The sequence below is a fragment of the Lissotriton vulgaris genome, chromosome 1_1 (assembly GCF_964263255.1).
Source record: "Lissotriton vulgaris chromosome 1_1, aLisVul1.2, whole genome shotgun sequence".
Lineage (NCBI taxonomy): Eukaryota > Metazoa > Chordata > Amphibia > Caudata > Salamandridae > Lissotriton > Lissotriton vulgaris.
Genome location: NC_141685.1, coordinates 1195027311 through 1195049911, shown reverse-complemented (window position 1 = coordinate 1195049911; position 22601 = coordinate 1195027311). Strand labels below are relative to the sequence as shown.

General features: G+C 47.1%; 1 protein-coding gene across 2 annotated transcripts in view; it reads left to right on the top strand.

Moving 5' to 3' along the window:
* Window positions 1-22601, top strand: part of IMP3 (IMP U3 small nucleolar ribonucleoprotein 3) — a 165545-nt gene that overhangs the window by 86110 nt on the left and 56834 nt on the right. Inside the window, exons 3-5 of one of the 2 annotated variants that reach the window (XM_086964453.1) lie at window positions 9205-9279; window positions 19808-19887; window positions 20904-20955. In XM_086964453.1, coding sequence (XP_086820579.1) covers window positions 9205-9279; window positions 19808-19887; window positions 20904-20955 — 207 coding nt within the window. The remainder of the gene's footprint in view (window positions 1-9204; window positions 9280-19807; window positions 19888-20903; window positions 20956-22601) is intronic. The other variant, XM_086964455.1, reaches the window with a different exon arrangement.

The window sequence follows — 22601 nt, the reverse complement described above, 5'->3', positions numbered from 1 at the left end:
CCAATACTTAGAGTGGACCCTGAGGTTAGATGTGAGCATACGTTCCTTTGTTTTTAGAGTAACTGGTGTCTTAGTATAGCACGGGTTAAATCCTTTTTATCTTTTGTATGTTAATGGCAAACTCAGTTATTACATGTTAAGTTTATTCATCTTCTTAAAGAATCCATTCTCGTTATAGATTTTCATAACTTTATTGAACAGAGAAAAGAGGACAGCCGAAACGTGTTTCACCCTGTGTGGCAAGTTGCGCCAGGGCTTTCTCAAGGCTAAGCAGGTATGTTACCAATTTTTCTGGTTGTTCCAACATTCAAAATCACAGTATAGTAAATATGCATAAAAATCGGGCAACGAGTGGGACTGCCCTGCCGGCGGACTTCAGCTCTCGCCCTAGCTGGGTAGGTGCATACAAGGCTGCCTGAATCCTTGTATGCACCCACCCAGCTGGGGCGAGAGCTGATGTCTGCCGGCAGGGCCGTCGCACTCGTTGCCTGATTTTTATACATACCTGCTTAGCCTTGAGAAAGCTCTGGCGCAACTCGCCACACAGGGTGAAACACGTGTCGGCTGTCCTCTTTTCTCTGTTCAATAAAGTTATGAAAATCTATAACCAGAATAAATTCTTAAAGAATATGAATGAACGTAACATGTAACAACTGAGTTTGCCATTAACATACAAAAGATAAAAAGCATTTAACCCGTGCTATACTAAGACACCAGTTACTCAAAAAGTAAAGGAACGTATGCTCACATCTAACCTCCACTCCTTTTTTGAAGCTTCTATGTTCCAGAGCTTTGAGCAGGGTTCCCTCGCTGATTGAACCTTCTAGGACGTAAGATATAGACCTCGGACTCCTGGACCTTTCATCCCGGCTGTAACTTAGAGTGGACCCTACTCATCCTAAGGGCCATCTCAAAGGCTGCTAGCCACTTATCTTTCAAGAGGTCTTTATTCGATTTGCATCATAAAAGACAAATACATGTTAAAAAGCAGTTCATACTCTTACATATAAGATAATAAATATATAAATTTTTAAAAACAGGTTAAGAAAAGTATTACATTTTTAGACAATGATGTACAAAAACAAAAAGACCCCTTACTACATAAACAATACTACATTTGAGCTAAAAGATATAAAAACATGTACTGTGGGAACTTCATTTGCCAAGGTTGCGAGAACGAATTGACCATGCCCAGCTCACAAATTTTGCTACACCAATGGCAATAGGGGTTGAAGTATCTGTTTTAAGAATCCTAGTCGCTGCCACTGCCGATCTGGTACCTAATAGGCGACAGACTGGCAAAAGCCAAACTTTCCTGGGTAACAAGTACTTAGGGCAACAGAAAAAAAGATGTTCAATATTTTCTACTGCTGTTACACAGAAGGGACACTTGTCGCTACCACCAGTTGACCAGGAGTGCGTAAGCTCTCTCACGGGTAACGAGCCTACTCGTAATTGGTGATACAGTTTGCGATCGTTTGGCTTTGTAATTACGTCCCAGTAGGCTTCATATTTAGGGACATCCTTTATAACCAGAAATTCAAGTGTCATGGTAGGACCAACAACCATAGCGGATCTCCTCTCAGCGATCCAGTGCCAATAAATATCTTTAAGTGCCTTTTTTGATGGAAAGGTCGCGCGTGCAGGATCAACTCACAATGCCTCCAGGCTCAAATTTTTTAAAAGCATCCTGAGATGCGAGAACCAGGGAACCCGATGGGACCCTTCAAGCCCCCTCACCTCAGTAATGGCCTCAGCAAACAGGGTTAATTCAGGTGTAGTCCACAGACGACGCCAGAACGCCAATTGTCTATACCTTACTGCATCCTCGATGGATTTAACACCTAAATCAAGCTGCAAGGGTAAGGAAGGTGTAGATTGTGGGAGACCAGTTGCCATTCTAAGGAACCTATTCTGAGCCACCCTCAGAGTGGTTAGATCACTATACCCCCACAATTCTGCGCCATAAATAATTGCAGGAATTATCTTGGAGCCATATATTTTTACCAACGGTGCCAAGGGTTTAGTGAGAGATTTTGCGAGCTCCTTCAGTAGGGCACCCCCAAGTTGTGCATGTTTCAGAGTCATAAGGTCCAACTGGGGTTTCCAGCTCAAGTTCTCAGTTAGTGTAACACCTAGGTATGTAAAAACCTCCGTTTGTTCCAAAATTGCTCCACTCATTGACACCTTGGCCTTCACAGTCTTAGGACCTCGCAGGACCATAAATTTGGTCTTATTGACATTCACTTCTAACTCATGGTCACTGCAAAAACACTCAAAACGGGCCAGTGCGGACTGAAGACCCTGCCTCGTTTTTGATATAATTAGAGTGTCGTCCGCAAACATAAGAAGGGGAATTTTCCTTCCAGCAAGAGAGGGCGCGTCCGTTGGATAATTAGAAAAGTATTTAGTCACCCCATTGATAAACAAGGAAAAAAGGGTGGGGGCCAACACACACCCTTGTCTAACCCCCTTGGCAACTTTAAAACTGCCAGTAACCTCTCCTGGACCACCCCATCTTACTTTGGCATAAGTATTTAAGTGCAGATTAATCAATAGCGCCACCAACTCTTTGGGCATGCCCAAGTCCAGCAGGACTTCCCAAAGCTTGGTCCTGGGCACTAGGTCAAACGCAGACCTAAGATCCACAAATGCCGCAAACAACAAACCTCCACCAAGATAGACCACTTTCCAATAGAGTAGCATGAATCTAAAAACTTGCTCTAAAGTCCCCATATGTTGCCGAAAACCCGCATGAAGAGGACTTAGAACATCGTGATCAGAGATCCAAGTCTGAATCCTACCCAAAAGAAGGCGAGCCACAATCTTTTGTATAGCATCAATCAGGCTAATAGGACGATAATTAGCCGTTACTGAGCGGTCACCCTTCTTGTGGATGGGGAGGATCTCCGCCCCTGACCATGAGTCAGGAACTTTCGCACCCCTTGCCAAAGCATTGGCTAAAAGAACAATATATGGGACCCAGAGGTCCTGATCCTTCTTAAACATATCAGCTGGAATGCAGTCAGGACCTGGTGCTTTACCCCCCGGGATAACCCTTAACACTGCCCTCACTTCTGCTGGCGAAAAAACCAAGGGTTCGTTAAAAGTAATGGGCAGCAAAATTTCTGAACTAGTGATATTCGCTTTGAATTGGTTCCCGTAGTATTCAACCCATTCCCCTAGCTCAACAAAGTTTGAAGGGTATCTATCCTGTGGGCGATTGCCCCATTTAAGCTGCCGCCAGAAATTAATCATGTTATTAGTCTGGCAGGCCTCCAACAGTTCCTTCCAACGAGTCTCGTCCCAGTTCTTCTTAGCAGTGGCCTGCACAGTTTTGTAGGTGGCCCTGCAACTACGGATTAGGCTCTTATATCTTGACTTTAAAGCCGCATGCAGCGCCTTTTGTGACTCCCTGCAAGCACTATTAAACCAGGTTAGGGGCTTCAGCTTATTTCTTCTAGGGCCAGTAGGTTTAATAAAAAGAGTTTTCAGTTTTAGAAATAGATCCCTGTGTAGTGTAGTAATTTTATGTAGAAAGGCCGACTCTTGGCTAGACCCACTAATTTGAGTCATTGTATCCCTCAACATGGATCTAATCTTTGACAGAACCTCCTCATCCAGGGCAATTTTAGGCCAGCTGACCCTTCTTTCATTATTAGATAAGACCTGCGGCGGGGACGCCTCTACCACCAAGGGCTCTAGAAAGAAACCTTCTTTGAACGATAAGACCAGGGGATTGTGGTCACTCTCAGGTCTGTTTGCTACCACCATATCCAGCAGACTGGGCCACATTTCCACATTCACCAGGATGTAATCAATACGGGAACCAGATCTGCCGTTGTCGAAGGTCACTGCCCCCATCCTATCAGACTTCAAACGCCCATTAACTGCACGCATTCCCTGATTCAAGCATAGACCCTTTAAAAATATGGCTGATTGGTACCATTTCTTAATAGGTTGTAACTCCAACCCCGGAATGCCCCATAAAGAATCCTCATCTTCTGTGAGCGTGCCATCGTCCGACCCCACAGGTTCAAAACAGGTGTTGAAGTCCCCCAGCACCACCCTATTGGTATTCACCGGAAGAGAGCTTAAGAAACCCTCCAACACCAAGGCAACAGGAGAACATTTTCCCCCTTGGATACCCCGCATATAAATATTTACAATCACCAAAGACAATCCCGTAGACGATTTTACCTGTATGGCCAACATATCGGGGTTATCCAGTGGGAGCTCCTCCACTGATACTCCCACATGTTGGCGTACCCATATTGCTAGACCACCCACTGGTCTACCCCTTGCACCCTTCACAGCTGGTCTAAAAAAATTCAGATACCCCGCACGGAAAATAGGCCGTGTAGCCCAGGTTTCCTGGAAAGACCAGATATCAGAATGGTCTATTAAGGACCCCCAGTCAGGTAAATCAAGCTTTGATTCAAGGCCGGCAATATTCCATGAGCATATGCGTAACATCGGTAAGCACGGATCAGTTGCCCCCTTCCCTACTACTGCAAGACTAGATAAGACTGGACAGGGCGGACAAAGAGTTGGGCTAACATAAGTGCAAGAGGGTAGGCGGCTTACAGGCAGAACAGGTAATAATGATTCACCTAGGGTAGGTTTAACAACATTTAAACCAGATAACCCCTTTTCGGATCCCACAGTGAAAGAACAAAGGTCAGCAGAAGGGAGTACAGTTTTAAGCTCTATAGTTTGTACAGGCAAAGGACTCTCATATGCTGGATGTAATAAAGAGTTAGGTGTTAAAGTCACTGTACCCGGTGGACTATCGGCGGAGTAAACCGACTGTCAATCACACCCATCGAAACAGGAGAAGATATTAAATCTGTTAGATGTTTCCAACGGAGTAAAAGGAATCAAATGATCCATTCTCCTGTTCCCATGTAGGTGGTCCAGTCTCCCTAGAGGCAAGCTATAACCTCTAGCAGGCACCGTACTCCACCCAAGATCATTCCTCGTGGGCAGGGGTCTAAGAGGTTGCCCCGTATAACTATTAATGGGTTGCAAATACCTGTCAGGTTGTATGTCAGCTAATCCACCCGAATGGGATGGAGGGGTCACAAGGGATCGGGGTTAAAAAAAATGTTAGGTCATATGGGACTATGGAGCTACTCAGATTCCCCGTGAACCTGTTCAATATAAGTCTGACTGCCTCTGGGTCTCTAAAGTTGATTACAATAAGATCTCCCTTCAGATTTTTCTCCCTACTACCCAACCAAGAGAGACGCCTGACATGAACAATCTCTCCATTAACATAATAAGGGAGCAGTCTATTAAGTCCAAGCCAATGCAGTGTTTTGTTTCTTAACTGGGATTACCCCTCCCTTTTACCTGTCTCTAAGGTTGGGACTCCTGTGAGCACGACCACAAAAGGCACAGCGTCGGGCGGCAATTCAACTTTAAGGCCCCGCCGTTTATCATTAGTGGGACGACTCAACCTTCCACTTCCCACTCGCTTATTTGGGGTAGTTGGATTTTCCCCACCCTTCTGGGATTCTCTAGCAACCAATGCTGCTGAATTGGCTGCTGACACCAATGGGGCCTGTTGAGCAGATTGCTGGGATGTTACTACTCCCGATTGGGGATTGACAGGGGGTTTGTTAACAATAGGATTGCCCTTAATAGGACCCTTAACCGAGGCCGGAGAAGGAACAGGAGCAATTTGAGCCTGGACTGTGACCATCGGTGGGAGAGCTGGCCTTTCAGTAGACAAGGAAGGCCCTGCCCCAACATTATCGACGAATAATGACTCAAGGTTCCCCAGCCCTTGTTCCACCCTCTTCAAAATATCTAATATTGGTTGCATAAAGGACCTAAGTAAATGCTCAATAGGAGCGCAGGAGGAGTCCGGCAATAAGACTTTCTCCAAGGGGGAAGGGGCTGGCCTCGTTTCACATAATGGGTTGGTAGCAGGCATTATTTCCGCTGTGACTACAACCTCAGAAGCCGATGGCACTACAACTGAGATTTCTGGGGCCTTAACCTTCGGCACAGCCAATACGATAGGTTTTAATGATTTACCAAACTCAGAGTGACTGAGCTTACTCCTCTGGGCAACCCCCCTTCTCCGTTTGGCTGGGGGCGGACCTTGAGCTTTCGAAATATGGGGCAGCTTGCCGTTATTTTTAAGTAACTTCCTGGCTGGAAAAGAAGGCACAATAATCACATCAGAACCTGTACTCTGAAAACTTGAGGTCGCCTCAGTGGGTAAAGCGACAGTATTTCCATCAGCATGTTGTGGCGAAGTGCCTCTAAGAAGTACAGGAAAATTGTCCAAGGACAGTGGGTCCTCACTAGAGGGGACAGAAGCAGTGTCCGACAATACGGATACACCCATCAAATCCATCAAGGGTCTGTTTTTCATGGCTTCAATAGAGCGACGTCGTTCTGTCCTGCTCTCTGCCATCACAAATTCCTTGTCCAACTCTGTGGCAGCCCTTGTAAAGTAGTTCTCTAAAGTACCTTTACTGCCCCCTACAGACAACGATTTGTCACCTGATGTAGTCATGATATCTATGTCCTACCTTGTCAGCAGCCTGGGGGTTTATGAAGGCGAAAGAGGGGTGGCCCGTCCCGTCCTCCTCCGTCCCCGGACGGCCACAGACGGCTGCCCTTTGCCCGGGCTTAGCCCGGCGTCCCGCGAGGGAGGTAGTACGCCAATTATATGCGCCTCCTGGCGCTTGAAGGTGGTGCTCGGCAGGCGCTGTGCCTGCTGGTGCTTGTGGTTCCCCTGACCCGCCCTCCACACTACGGCAGCACTCCAGATGACCAGGGAGGCGTGCGGCGGGAGGCGGGATGACCCCTGTGGCAGCAGCGAGGCGGCAGGTGAACAGTCCGAGCAGCTTAGCTGCAAAGCAATACGTGGCACGGCAAGTTCTCCAAGTGAAGGGTTCCCCCGCTCTGCAGGTAGTATGCCAATTACATGCGCCTCCTGGCGCTTGAAGGTGGTGCTCGGTAGGCGCTGTGCCTGCTGGTGCTTGTGGTTCCCCTGACCCGCCCTCCACACTACGGCAGCACTCCAGATGACCAGGGAGGCGTGCAGCGGGAGGCGGGATGACCCCTGTGGCAGCAGCAAGGCGGCAGGTGAACAGTCCGAGCAGCTTAGCTGCAAAGCAATACGTGGCACGGCAAGTTCTCCAAGTGAAGGGTTCCCCCGCTCTGCAGGTAGTACGCCAATTATATGCGCCTCCTGGCGCTTGAAGGTGGTGCTCGGCAGGCGCTGTGCCTGCTGGTGCTTGTGGTTCCCCTGACCCGCCCTCCACACTATGGCAGCACTCCAGATGACCAGGGAGGCGTGCGGCGGGAGGCGGGATGACCCCTGTGGCAGCAGCGAGGCGGCAGGTGAACAGTCCGAGGAGCTTAGCTGCAAAGCAATACGTTGCACAGCAAGTTCTCCAAGTGAAGGGTTCCACTTATCAATGTCATCCCCCTCTGTGTACCTGGGTACTATACCCTTGGCAAGCTTGTGGTCAACCCACTGCCCCTGGACATCTCAATTTCTTCATCATTTACACTGCCACCATTTATTTTTGCCTACTCCATCTCCGACTTCTTAGCTAATTCCGGTTTCTCCTTCTCTAAGATAATGGAAGCTAGCTGGGCCTCAAGCTGCCTCTCTGCAAGGGACAGCTGTGGTTCCTGCATAGGGGACCCTGCCGCCTCCCACCAGAATTACACAGTGAAACACTGGAAACAGTGTAGGGGGGTATCATCCTCACCCTCCACCTGGTTGACATTTGAGGGTTCACCCCCACCCCCTTGAAACTCTTCAGCAGCCCCAGCCCAGGCCCTCAGTGACTTAATCAACCCTGCCTTTCTAATTGTGTTGGATGCAGGCAGCCCCCTAAGCCTACACTGTACACTAAGCTCAGCCATCTTGAGTTTAGTCAGTTTATCTAGGTCTAGCTCTATGATATCCCTAGTTTTGAGTCACCTTGCTGACTTGCAGGAAGCTGCTAAAAACATGGCCTTTTAACATCTAGTCTTCTTTTTCTTCTTTTCTGGTAACTATTCCGTTAAGACACCTACGGGTATTTGTGCGCTTTAGAAATTCATTAACATAACTAGCAATCGGACTTGGAACAATTTTGGAAAAATCAAAACAATGGATAAAGAATCAGTTTAGTTCAAATTCCCAACCTTCAGAACTCAAAGGATTTGTTCTAAGACCGTTTAGAGGATTTTTACAATCTTAATTCAGTTCACTGAAAGATGTACTTTTAAACATGAGTCCTCATCCACACTGCTGAACATCATATGTTGGAAAGTAGGTCATTAGTTGAGGCAAATGTGCATCTAACACTGGTAATGAGGCCACTAACACAGTCTAGGGCTCAGAATAGGTCCCCATAAATTATTCCCATGCTCAACTCTTGGTAGCTTAGCTGCGAGCAGCAAGGCAGACAGGTATGTAAAAAAAATTAAAACTACAATTCAGTGAATAATTAAGGCACAACGCACAATAAAATCCAATACCAATTTATAAAACTAGAAAATATTTTTCTCTTTAAAATGACACCAAACCGAAAGAAATCCAATCTAGGGAACTGGAGATAAGATTTTTTTAATGATGTCTATCAATCGGGGATTTATGATATGCGCTATGCACCCGTGAGGGTCTCAAGGCGCGTGGGGATGGGGGGCTGCAGCTCCAAATCAGCCGAAGAGCCAGGTCTTAAGGCTCTTCCTGTAGGTGTGCAGAGTGGGGGAAAGTGTGATGTTTAGCGGGAGCTCGTTCCAGGTCTTTGCCACAATGTAGGAGTTCGCTCTTCCACCTGCTCTGGCTCTGTGGATGCGCACAGTTTCGGCCAGGTCGGCGGAGCAGAGGTCTCTCTTGGGTACGTGGAAGGAGACTCTATCATTAAGGTATTGTGTTCCGGTGTTGTGGGGGAATTTGTAGTAATGAGTGAGTAGCTTGCCTTTTTCTTTGTCCTGGCTCACCATTCTCTTTGCAATACTGGTTGTGGAGTCTGATGCAGAGATGTACTTTGCACCAACTGCAATAGGAAGCTGTTCTTTCACTTCTCATCGCCGTCAAAGCTGAGCTTTTTAGTGGTGTACCGTTTTAATGATTTGAAGTACATTTGACAATTAGGATGTATTTTAAACTTGTTGGTTGAAGGCTAAAAAGCAACTTTTCTAAAATGGGTGTTACATTTTTTTTTCTTTCTTTATCATTAGATATGCCATGGGACTCATAAATACGAAACAGGGCCTCCAGCTGTGTGAAAATGTTTCAGCCTCATCTTTTTGCAGGTAACTCATCATTGATTCACAGCTATCAGTCTCATCATATGCACAGTTATGTATTTAGCTTGTAACCATTTTTAGGTCTCGCCTGAGACAGCGCATGTGCTGTCTCTTCGAGACCGTTAGTAAATGGCTTTTAAAAGTGCAACTAGAGGCTTTTGCTGGCCTACAGCTTGCGTTCACGGGCTTGTGCATGTGCACAGCTGCCATCTGTGTTTTTTATTGCTGTAATCAGGCTGTGGTGGTGGGAAGCTATTGTCCTGCTGTCCCCACCTGTCCCTCCCTGCCTAGTCCTGCTGTGTTGGAGACATGTCGTTGGACATGTACCTGCTGTTCATTATTTCTATACTCTGTGCGCTGGGTATTATACTGGTATTGTTGTTGGTCCTGTCCCGTATTGTGTGTGGGCCTGCCTTTCGCATTTTTCTTTTTTAATATGAGACAGTCTGCTTTCCAGTGACCCGGGTCCTTACAGTAGAAGAATGCTGTCCCTGGTGACGGTAGGGAAGCTGACCTGTTATTGTCTGGTCTTCCTGTACCCTTCCCCCTTCCTTGTCCCCTTCCTCTTCCTTGCTGGCTTGTGTAGAACCTTTCTTGCGCTACCATTAGTCTGACCTTTTCCTTTTTTATTTTCTCTGGTTCCATTGTCTGTAGATTGGACTGATAATCAGAGCAGTACCTTGCTGCTGCCAGCATCTTTTCTATGGGCTCTTGCTGCCAACAAACAAAAGTGGTTTGGAGGTATGTTTTAATAGACGGTCTCAGGCCTTGGACAAAAGTGGTGACAAAGGCTGGCATGGCTTCTCCCATGCCCACTGTTCTGCTGATAGACTTGCAGAAGGTGGTCGAAATAAGAGTTCACACTCATCCTTTTCTTATTTAGTATGTGTGATCTTGTTTCAATGTACCTTGTCTTCTGGTATTTTGGCTTTTAAGTATTTCACTACTTCTTTGTACTTCTCATCTACTTCATCTCCTGGTGCTCCTCCCTTGCCCCTCTTTGGCTCCTCCTTTGGCCACTCCACGTTCCTTTTACAGTCTTTCCACAGATCCTTTGGGACTATTATATTGAATAAGGTGTCAAAATCTCTCCATAGTAGTCCTTCCAAAACTGCCATCCTCTCTAGCTCAGCGTACCATTTCCTTGGCTCTTCTCTGAGCTTGGGAAAGTCCTTTGTAAAGCAGATTATGTCTTTTCTGGACCAAGGGACATGGACATATGCTAATCCGTTATCCTTACTACCTGGTGGAGGTGGTATTTGTTGATGGGGAAGCTGGGGATAGTGCTGGGGTTCCTGCGTGAGGGGTGAGGGTCTGAACTACTTCCAACACTGCAAATGTGTGCACCAGCTGCTTTCACTGATGCAGTTTGTCTACCGCATATTGTAGTCTATCTTTCATGTCTTCCTCTTCGTATGTTTGCAAGTCTGAGTTGTGAAACTGAACCTCGCTATCTCCCATTCATACTGTGCAGGTAGTGGTGGAACTACACCTGTAGTATCTGGGCCTGTGATCTTTGCTCTTTGGACCTAAGCATTGTGGGCTTGGGCGCCTTTGTCCATTAACTGTGTGCGTGCTAGGGACAGGACTTTTTCTAGGTACAGTCTGTTCTGTTGTTTGAGGGCATCTACAGTTAGTGTTCCTCCCACCATCTGATGAAGTAAATCCTGGCATTTGGCTGTGTCTGGTTTCAGTATCCTCTTTTGTATTGAGGGTGAGCTGTGTGGAGATGAAATAGCATTATTTGGTTTGCCTAGCCTGTGGTGAAGGCTGTTGAGAGCCTGCTACTGCCTGTTTTAGCAATTCGATGTCATGGACTGTTTGCAATACGTATGTACAAACTTCCCAAACCAAGCACTGCCACTGTGTTAATGACATAGTGTCATCTACTGATGTGTCATCGAATTGTTGTAGCCATTTGCGATCTATTAGTCTCGGTTGCGTTATGTCTCTTTGTGTACATTGGGCTTGCAGCTGTCTTTTCTTATCACTATATTTTCTGGCTGCGTGGACTGCCTCTATCCTCATTAGCTGCAGCACGGCAATGTCTTGGACGGCGTCCAAGCCTATTTTGGTAGCTTCTTCATTGATAGGTTTGCGTGCTAAGGCTACAGCGTCTGTCTTCTGCTGCTGAGTTAACTCAGAGGGTTTTTCTGTGGGAGCGGGGTGTGAGCCTGTAGTGGATCTTATCCGCCCCATTAGCAGGTCTTCTAGTACTGCGTCACGTCCCCCTTATCTCCCTTTTTTCCCTTATTTTCTTTCTCTACAGGTATGCATGGGTATACTCCTACAATATCCATTTGCATTTTTCTAAAATCCTCATTTATTTTCTGCTTACTTTTCTCATTTAGCACCCTATTCTTGACCTCTAAAAATTATCTGTGGACTTTCGATTTTACATCATTAGTTGCGCATTTGTCACACAGAACCAAATCCCATTGAAAAAATGATTCCCATTCAGTTGGTCTTAACTTTTTGCCTTTTAATTTCAACATTTGTCTCACATATGACAACTTTTTGATGTCGTACGTTCCCTGGCGCGGGAACTGCAAGTCCGGTCTCCAAGCTGTAAGGTCATGCCATTTATGTATAAACGGTATGGAGTGAAGCTCTTTGCTTAGGGCAACATTGTATGCCAGAGAGTCTTTAGGGGGGGCCGGCTAACTGCTGTCTAAATTATTTTTGCAGAGTGTGTTTCCCGTTGAGAGAGATGAGTGTAGAGTGTGTGAAGCACAAACACTAACCTGGTTTGTAGTACAGGGACAGTTCAGACACACCAGACAGATGGGTGGGGTCTCGCGCTATACTATGAACAAAGAACACAGTGGGTAAACAAACGCTATCATATGCTTCTCAGCCACTCTCCAGCTGTTGTGATAGCAGAGGGAGCCATTTGTCGGGCAAACAGGCAGGTCAATTAATTCAAGTTCACCCAAGCATTCATAAGTGGGAATGAGAGAGATTTCTGGGTGCTTATTACTGGCATCCCATAAACAGAAGGAAAGGTGACAGGAAAGTATTTTAGAAGAAAGATTAGTAATTCCGTCTCCTTGCAATCTTCTGTTATCCCATAATCGGGCGGAAGGGGCGGCTAGGCAGAATTGAAGGCACTCAGGCAATCAAGTAAACAGTGCAGGATGGTGAACTCTACGTCCAGTGCAGACAAACACATAAAACAGATTCTGGCAACCCTGCGTGCATCGCTGTTAGAGAGTCTGTGTACTGTAACTATGTGCAGTGTTATTACACTAATCCCAGAAGAGTAACGGGAAATAGGAACAATATTATTGTTATGTCAACGGACATCAAGAACAGGATGCAAAGGGGGAGGTATTGTGCAATACAGACAAATCTTAAGAAGTCAGTCCATAATAAATGGACGGTGATATAAAAGGACGTTTGATATGGTGGCAGTAAATATTGGAAGGGAGCTTGTTATATTGTCAGACAGCTGCGTCAAATGTCAATCATGTAGCGTCACAATACCCAAAGAAGAAATTATCTCTGACAGATAGTAACAATACTCTACAACCCTAACTATACTTTGCCACAATATATGAGAGGCATATAACAATACAACAATAGAAAAATTCAAGGAACCCAACAATAACAGACAACAGGACAACTGATCCTCCCTCCTCTCTGTGCCGAGGAAACTCCCTAGGCACAGCTGGAGACCACCTCTGGCGTCCAGTAGGAGGCAGCGTCCCACTGGGTACCAGGGTCCAGTGGCGCTGAGGTGAGTTAGCTGGACTCAGACCTGAGTTCATGGACCCTAAGAACTGGCGCTCTGAGAAACTGTTGCAACCACAAGAGGTGCATCCGTACTGGCCACAGCCTCCACGATATTGTTATAGCACAAGTAGGATGTGCAATGACAGGGGTGCAATTACCGCCACCACCTGAACCTGGGTAGCAAAACTGCCACCGCTCTAAACGAGGGGCTACCTGCTACAACCCAACCTGGAGTATTTAAAACCCCCACTCAAGACTTACGTCTGGCAAAGCGTACCGACCTCTGTTCCAGTCAATGGGAAGTAGCTGTGAAGGTCCTTCACCCCCATTGGCCGAGGACTCTCTGCTAGCAAGACGGGGATGCAGTAGGCCGCCCTCCTTGGTACGCTGTCAGCTAGATGCTGCCTGACACCAGGGAGTCACTGCGTGCAGAGAACTTGCAGAAAGACGGTGTCACCGGCCAGGTGGGGAGGGTATCCGGACCAGGAACTAAATGGTAGAGCAAAATTGCATATGTAAAGATTTCTGGTAGAGATCGGCAGCAATGTCCGAGATCAAGAGGCACGCACGGAAAAAGAGGAGAAAGCCTGTCGGCACTCGTTAGCGAGTGCTGACGTTAGACAGGAGTACAGTCTTCAGCCGAATGATGACAGACTAAGAAATAAATTATGAGAGCCACGAAGAGGGCACAGAAAAAAAGGGATAAGTACTGCCGCAATTATAGCCATTGGTATTTCCCACAAGCTGTGGAAACATAAGATATATACGTCGCAAGGGCACAGGCAAACAAACCCAGGCATGAGAAGAGGAAAGACAGATGGAGAGGGAGAGTGAAGCGCAATGGAGAGCTGTAAACTGAGGGTCATACAAATGTGCTGAGAGAGAGAGAAAATCAGGAGCCAGAGACAAGGCGAAGTCAACTTATGGGCAGACAGTCCCCCAGCATCCAAGGGAGGCAGAGGAGAGAGAAAGATTAACATAAAAGTTATCAAACCTAAGGTCCCCACGCTCAGATGGAAGCCAGAGTCTAGCAGCCAGTACGTGAAATCGTCAGTGGTCTGGAAACTGCATTCTCCACCAAATGTAGAAGCTGAAATAAAAAAAAAAAAATTATTCCACACACACAAAAACCGTTTGGGCTGCCACAGCACGCCCAAAGACAAAGGGAGGCCTTCCCCGCACACCCTTTTCCCAGTCAAGAACATGAGCACCACCCATGAGCGTCCTAGCGGGGGGACACCGCCTCTGGCCTAAACTAACAATAGCCGGGGTTATAAGCTCACCATTCCCCCAGCACAGGTTGCGTTTTGGAACTCCGGGCTATGCGCTGAGGGATTTCAAGACCTACCCACACCTAATCACAGCATTGTTGCAGTGCTGAACAGAGAAAGAGGAGGGTAAGGAGGGGTACATTTGTTGGTATGGAGGCACACCGGCGGGGCATTGTGCAGAAGGAAGGCCACTAACCTGGGGATGCCTTACGGCAGGGTGAGTAGGCCAAAAGGGGGAGCAAACTGAGACCGCACTCGCAGCCCAGACCCACCGAATGGTAGGGCACAAAATGGCAAACAAGGTAACGAGGTGGGACCTAACTCCAGGGAGAAGCTGTCACCCCCACGCAAGCGGCGTGAAAACCAACAGAGAACTTTGACCCCATAAAAACGGCATGTATGATTTATGACCAGTCAGCCATGTGAGCATGACATGTCACGTGATTTATGAGGATGGCGAAATGATTTATGACTTCCAAAAAGGGAATAATCACGAACTGTCAGGCTGATGATATATGAGTTAGTAAGATGAGCAGAATGATTTATGACCATGATTTATAACAGCCTGTGATGTTGATTTATGGCCAGTCATAGCGAGTATCACCTGGGCAATGTATTGTAAGGAGTATTTCATACAAGGTATGCAAATAAACTTCGGCCAACATCGACTGCAAAGTAACAGAACACAACGCTTGTTGGCTAACGTTATTGAATATATGTGTGAGTTTGGAGTGAGGCCTGGTTCAGGGGTTATTGTTTGTGCATTGGAGTTTTCGTTGTGAAGCCTTTACCTCTCTATGCTGTTGCTTGTTGTTATCCTTGTGTCTATATGTCGAGTTGTGGCACATGTTTGTATTTGAGCTATTTTTTCCCATTGCCCTGCTTTCAAGGACTCGCTTCTCCTTTCTATAGAGCGATGCCTCTTCTACTGTTATCCACTGTATCATTTCGGGAACCAGACCTGATACTATTTGGATAATCCCGCATTACCAGATGGCCACCTTTTCTGTAGACCTGTGTAGCTGAAATCAAGAACATTGACAACTGAAACTTGAGCCATAAATTCAGGAAATTAAAGATGCGTAAAATCATTCTTCAGATGAAAGAACTCCTCTTTAGCCATTTTTATTTGCTATTTATTCTAGATGTATGTGTTTGATGTATTTATGATACATCGTTTAGAAAGAAATGCCCTGTTCACAACAGACTGCGGTATCCTTTTCTACACACACTCACAGCTGTCCCCTTGATCGACTTCAGAGTCCTAAATGTGGTAGAGTGAGCGATTTGAGATTTTCGAAAATGAGTATATCCCAGTGGCATGTAAGCCTTAAACTGCTCGTAGTATGCAACATAATTTGTTTTAATGTTGTGCATTAGCCCAATAAACTTTGACATAACCAATAATGCTTAAACTCCGAGACTATTAACATTTTCACTTCCATGGACCCTCACATAATCATTACTGGAATCCTGGTACCACACTGAGTCGTTATTGGAAGCTGGGGATCCCGGCCTAAGCAATTTTTAGGATGTGAACTTCAAAACCATATTCAAAAATAAGTGTACTGCAAACAAATGCCTTATTGTTGAAATATTTAGTTTAATGCACTATCCAATATCGAAAGTTTTTATTTTATTTGGTGCTTCGTTATTTGTACAGACTTTATTATTTTAATGTATTAATTTTAATATTATTTAATTTTGTATCAGTCGTAGATGCCTTGAGTAGGCCTCACGGAGCCCTTGGACCACAGGTTAAGAACAACTGCTAACATGTTTAATACCAAAACTCAGCCGTAGTAATGAGTGCCAAAATGGAAGTTCCCAAATTTTCACAATAGTACAAGGGGTGGAAAAGTTGCAGGATGTGAAGTAGCCAAAATAATGAACTCCCTCCTATTAGAATTCCGCCAATCACAATCACTGTTTCAGGCAATCACTAACCAGCATTTACAATGTAATGGTTTCACCTTTTGAAAAGTTTGAGCTATTGGCATTGTAAATGACAAAATTTGTATTTATGTGTTGGTTTTGAAAACAGATAAATAAATGGCATTGTCATTTACAATACCAATAGTTTAATATCTGGTAAATGCAACACAAAAACACACAGAGCCACACACACACACAGAGCCGCACACAGAGCCCCACACCCACCCAGAGCCACACACACACACACCCAGAGCCACACACACACACACACCCAGAGCCACACACACACACACCCAGAGCCACACACACACACACCCAGAGCCACACACACACACACCCAGAGCCACACACACACCCAGAGCCACACACACACCCAGAGCCACACACAGACCCAGAGCCACACACACACACGCCCAGAGCCACACACACACACCCAGAGCCACACACACCCACCCAGAGCCACACACCCACCCAGAGCCACACACCCACCCAGAGCCACACACACACACACACCCAGAGCCACACACACCCACACACCCAGAGCCACACACACCCACCCAGAGCCACACACACCCACCCAGAGCCACACACACCCACCCAGAGCCACACACACCCACCCAAAGCCACACACACACTCATGAGAGCTAGCACAGCGAGGGGGCAGGGAAGCAAGCACAGCGAGGGGGCAGGGAAGCAAACACAGCGAGGGGGCAGGGAAGCAAGCACAGCGAGGGGGGCAGGGAAGCAAGCACAGCGAGGGGGGCAGGGAAGCAAGCACAGCGAGGGGGGCAGGGAAGCAAGCACAGCGAGGGGGGCAGGGAAGCAAGCACAGCGAGGAGGCAGGGAAGCAAGCACAGCCAGGTGGCAGGGAAGCAAGCACAGCCAGGTGGCAGGGAAGCAAGCACAACCAGGTGGCAGGGAAGCAAGCACAGCCAGGTGGCAGGGGAGCAAGCACAGCCAGGGGAAGGGGAACCAGGGGGCGGGGGAGCAAGCACAGCCAGGGGGCAGGGAAGCAAGCACGGGCAGGGAAGCAAGCACAGCCAGGGGGCAGGGAAGCAAGCACAGCCAGGGGGCAGGGAAGCAAGCACAGCCAGGGGGCAGGGAAGCAAGCACAGCCATGTTTCCAGTGCTTGGCTATTCTGAACAAACCATTGGTATCCGGCCTGCCACTCAAACGAAAACAACTCCCAGAATACCTTCTATGAGCATTGGTATTCAGGAACCGGCACTAGCCTAACTGACTTGATAAAGTAACAGTGACCAAGTGGTCTCACTAGTGGTGTGACACCTTGAGCCAGTTTGGACCTTTTATACAATCGCACTTTGGCTCTGGGAATAGTGAGTCGTTGACTTGTGACTGCAGTATGCGGCTACAGATCCCTACGCACATCGCAACATCTGGTAAACGTCAGACAGTATAGTGCTAGAGGTGAGTGACCTCCGGCACAGGACCGAGCATCACTTATCAGGTCAGGTACCTTCACTCGTGATGCCATGATGCTACCTTTGTATTTCCAGTTCACCCACACATGGGCACAGCACCCCCTGCACCCGGAGCCGTTATAGAGACACCTTTAACGCCAGTGCTTCTAATGAGACGACAAATTTTGGTGAAAACTTATGAGGCAAACTGAGGCCTCGTGACTCACACTTCCCGGCTGCTTAATGTTGTTTCAATATCTTGCATTTATTCCCTGGCAACGTAATTGATGACTTTACATTGACTCGGCATCCTCAAACACGAGGGAGAGCTGCACGTGCAGTGACTCCAGTGCACTCCCTGCTGGTGGAGGGACCGACCAAGTGCACTCGGAGCAGCAAAGGAAAGCAAGTGCAGCTCATGGGAGCGACCAAAGGGGCTCTTTTCTGATTTACATTTGGTTTTATATCACAAGAACCAGGCCCACCTCTGTAACCAAGCCATTTACATCCCATAACTTAAATAAGGCGCACTGGCACATGGGGTGGAAGTTGTGAGATGTCGTTAGAGGAAAGACACAAACATATATATTTCGAAACTGGAAGGGGGGACGGGCTCACGGCCAGCGGGAGGGGCGACGGGCTCACGGGCAGCGGGAGGGGGGACGGGCACACGGGCAGCGGGAGGGGGGGCGGGCACACGGACAGCGGGAGGGGGGACGGGCTCACGGACAGCGGGAGGGGGACGGGCACTGTTCACAATTCAGTGGCTGAATGAGGTAAAACTTTTGTCCAGACAGTATGGACGAGTGCTAACATGACTAAATGGCAAAGTAATACTGTTCATTTCGTGCCACTTAATTCAGGCAGCCCACCGCACACTGTTCTTTCCCCGTTAAACAATTCCATTGGTCCTGCTCAAAATATAGGGGTTAATGTGTAGACTATAGAACCAGGAGACATGAGCTTAAAATCTCGGCATCCACGCTTTACCAAACGTGTGATCTGAGGCAAGCCTCGCAATATCTCAGGACCAAAATTCCTGTATCTGACCACAATAGAAAGAACCAAGACCTGAAGTTCAGTCTGCAATGTGAAGTGCAAAAAAACAGCTGCTCACTCACCTGTCCAGGGCTATGGCGGTCATGGAATAGATGCTGGCAAAGACAGCCGAAATGGGGAAAAAGTTGTGGAACTTGCAGCAGAAGAGGCCGTAGTACCAATCGTTGTGGATGCCATAGGTGAAGTTGATGACAGTGTTGAAGGCGGCCATGGAGGCCTCGGTGAAGGCCAGGTTCAGCAGGAAGTAGTTGGTCACTGTCCTCATCCTATTGTGGGCCAAAATGATCCACATGACAATGATGTTGCCCACCACGGAAAACACGACGATGATGGAGTACGCCACTGCCCAGAGCGCGATCTGCCAGCCCGGCTGCACAAACTGGTTGGGGATGTCCTCAGAAGAGTTTCTGGGTGACTGGGTCACATTGTAAGAATCGTACTCTTGAGACCGTGAGGTTATCCATTCTCAGCGGGAGGGGGGACGGGCTCACGGACAGTGGGAGGGGGATGGGCACATGGACAGTCGGAGAGGGGACGGGCACACGGACAGCGGGAGGGAGGGCGGGCACGCGGACAGCGGGAGGGGGGACGGGCACACGGACAGCGGGAGGGGGGCGGGAACGGGAGTAAAATATGCCGCTTACCTGCTAGCAACTCTTGGAAAGTGAAATGGCGTACGTTGGAAACGAAACCAACATGCCGATACGAAAAAAACCAAAAAACAACCGGCCACCGCCGCATGACGCACGAAAATGGGCGGGATGAGTAAAAATCGCCGGAACGCCCACGAATTTGCTTGGAGAATGAGGGACGCATCTCTGTTCCAATGGCTAGCCTCCATTTATGGAGCTAGCCAATGGAACAGAGAGGCAGGACAACACACACATACTGTTAACATAAGATTTCGCCTGCGGGAAACGCTGCTGCGCATCTGTTCGCCAGGCGAAACCGAAAAACCGGGTTGCTGCCACATTAAGGTCCTGGGATGAGTGTCTAGAGAAATGGCCCAGTGCGCTTAATGAATAGTTTTAAACCGGTCGATTAAAAAGCTGTTTGCTTAGGTTTGGCGTGATGTCTGTTAATTATTTCCCTGTGCTTTTATTTTGGTACAGAAGACGCCTTCCTACAATAGTGGTAAAACTCCGAATGGCACAGAACCTGAAAAGCGCGATCACCTTTATTGAACAGGGACGTATCCTTTTTAAAACGTTGGAAGTGTCTTCACTCCGCACCAGTGTACATGAATACATACTTCTGGCAGATACTGATGTATAACTTTTCTCTAATGTATATTTCATGGAGATGTTATTTACAGGTAATATTTAATAAATAAAACGAAAAACTGAACCCAAATGGGTCATTGTTGCCCTAAGCCTACCTCTCCATCTTACTCTGGTAATTCCATTTAGACGAAAATTGCTAATGAAACAACATGTGGATTGGTCTGGTTTGTTTTTATTAAAATATATTGTGTTCCATCCAGCCTTTCTGAATACAACACGCTAGTCTGTTTCCAATGTCTACATGTCTAAATGCAGAATTGCAGTTTTCAAATTAAGCAATGGTTCGTTTAAATATAGTGTTCAAAATGGCTGCCTTACGTAAAGTATTTGGGGGGGGGGGGATTGTCCAAAGATCCTTTTGTTTTCAATAAAAAGGGATGAAGTATGTATTTCGTTGTGCTCTTTATGAAATTCTAGAGTTAAGCATTTTTTGTGTTTAAGTGAAATCCAAGTTGTTTGAGTAAATAATAGTGATCCTCCCCTTCACAAATAGGATAAATGCCCTACAGCATTCAGCATTTTTTTCCTCGATGAGAGGGTTTAATGCCACTAGTGTGTGCCCTGGGACTCTGCAATACCTTCCTGTATTGAGTCTCATCAAACTGATAAGGCTATTATTTTGCCAAATCACACTTTCAAAGTCTGTAACAGAGAAGCATCAAGACATCAGATGTAACGAACGGAACAGGCCAGGGCAGCTGACTTGGAGCACAGGGCTCACGGTTCGATCCCCGGCAGCAGATCAGCCCAGCACCATGTGACTCTGGGCAATAGCTCTCTTAATTTCCACGACGGCCCCCAGCGCCTAGAGACCCGTAAGGATGAGTAGTTCGCGCTTTAGAAATACCGGATTTATTTATTTTGTCGGTTTCCTTTATTGATTATGTTTGACTTTATGCCTAAGCTTCTTAACCAAGACCTGCAGATATCCGAGTAGGACCTGAAGTTGTTACCGATTCAGCATTTTTAGTCACGAGGTAAGATGCTTTTCTAAAAACATTATCATGTTTTTCAAAGAAGAATTTACGCCCGATTCGTTAGTACAGCGACTGAACCTTGGCCACACGGACAAGCCTGCAGCTCTCTAGTGTCACTTCACATATAACCACATGTCTTAAGTTCTCCTCTTGCCTTCTTCCACTATAAAAAAACAGAGGAAAGAGGTGACAATCAGGATCAGGGTACCCTGGGGCTTACACAGGAGTTTCTCAGTATGGCATAATTTCTGGGGTTGAGTGGCACAGTGAGGGTTAGGGGACCTGCATTCAGCGGAGCTGAAGGTGTGTTGTGTAATTCTGCCTTCATAGGAGTTTGCAGTATATTCCACCTGGTATGTAAGTGGATGAAGGTGATTATGCCTTAGTTACAGTGCTCTCTCTTACCATTCTTGGTGCAGTGTTTGTGTTCTTACGTTTCTGAATGGAGAGCACAACTGCGACTTGGCGCAAATCTTTATGGAAGTGAGCTTGCAACCTTTACCATTATTATTCATGGAGAATTTTGCAGGAAGTGTAGCTATGCAAAATATTTTTTACAAAAAAACTGCATCCGTATTTAAGATCCTCTACTGGCACTACACACTATGCCAAGCAGTTACTGTACCAGAAGGTTAGGGGTGTGAGTGTCTCTATGGCTGTATGAGTGGCTGTGAGAGTAGGTTTGAGGGTGTCTGAGTGGGTGTGTGAGTAGCTGTTTGGGTATTTGAGTGGGTGTGGTGGTATGGGTCTGTGAGTGGCTGTATGGGTGTGTGATTGGGTCTGTGAGGGGTCCGGGGGTCAGTGAATGGTCGTCTGGGTCTGGGAGTGTGTGTGAGCTCTGTCGTAGTTGCTTAACTCTGTACCACCTCAAAAAATTCCATACAAATCTGAACCTTTGGAATGGGTGAACCCACCTTCTAGTACTTTTCAAGTTGTACATTACAGCAAGAGGTTAAAATCTTACCTATTGATCCCACCCCAAGTTTAGTTCTCACATAAAGAGTGGGGTGATGCTCTAAAGCACCTTTATGTTATGTGTTCTGTCTCTTTGTATAGCGTGCTGATCACCTATGAGGGTGTGTAGGATATGTTGAGACACTTGCTTGCACCCTTAGGTAGCATGTCATCTGCATATCATCTTGCATATGGCTGCTGTATTTTGAGTTTTGCTTATAGACTGAGTTTTTCGAGGCCTTTTTATCTCTTCTTTTCGAGTCGATCAACTCCTGGTGCCGTAGGGATGCCTGGTTTCAAGTCCTGCAGGGATTGTCATTGAATAAGGTCGGTGACGGACCCGCACCGCATGTGTCTCTACTGCCTGGAGCGTGACCACAACCCCAAGTCGTGCCCCGATTGCCGGGCCATGGCGCCGAAGACTTTGCGGGAGCGGTCCCAAAAGTTGCTTGAAGTCCAGCAGTCGGCTCTGTGCCGCTCAAGGTCCCGGTCCCGTGGGAAGTCGAGGGATCCGTCGTGGAGCAATCACCATTGTTCTTCGGGATAAAGTCTTGGCACTCGGGGTCAGTTAAGGGGAAGCATCACAAGAAGTTGAAGAAGCGCCATCGCTCAGATTTCCCCTTGCCTGAAGCCCGACGCTGCTGAGGGTGAAGGTGGTGCCTTCCCCGCAGCTCTGGCAGAGCCAACGGTGT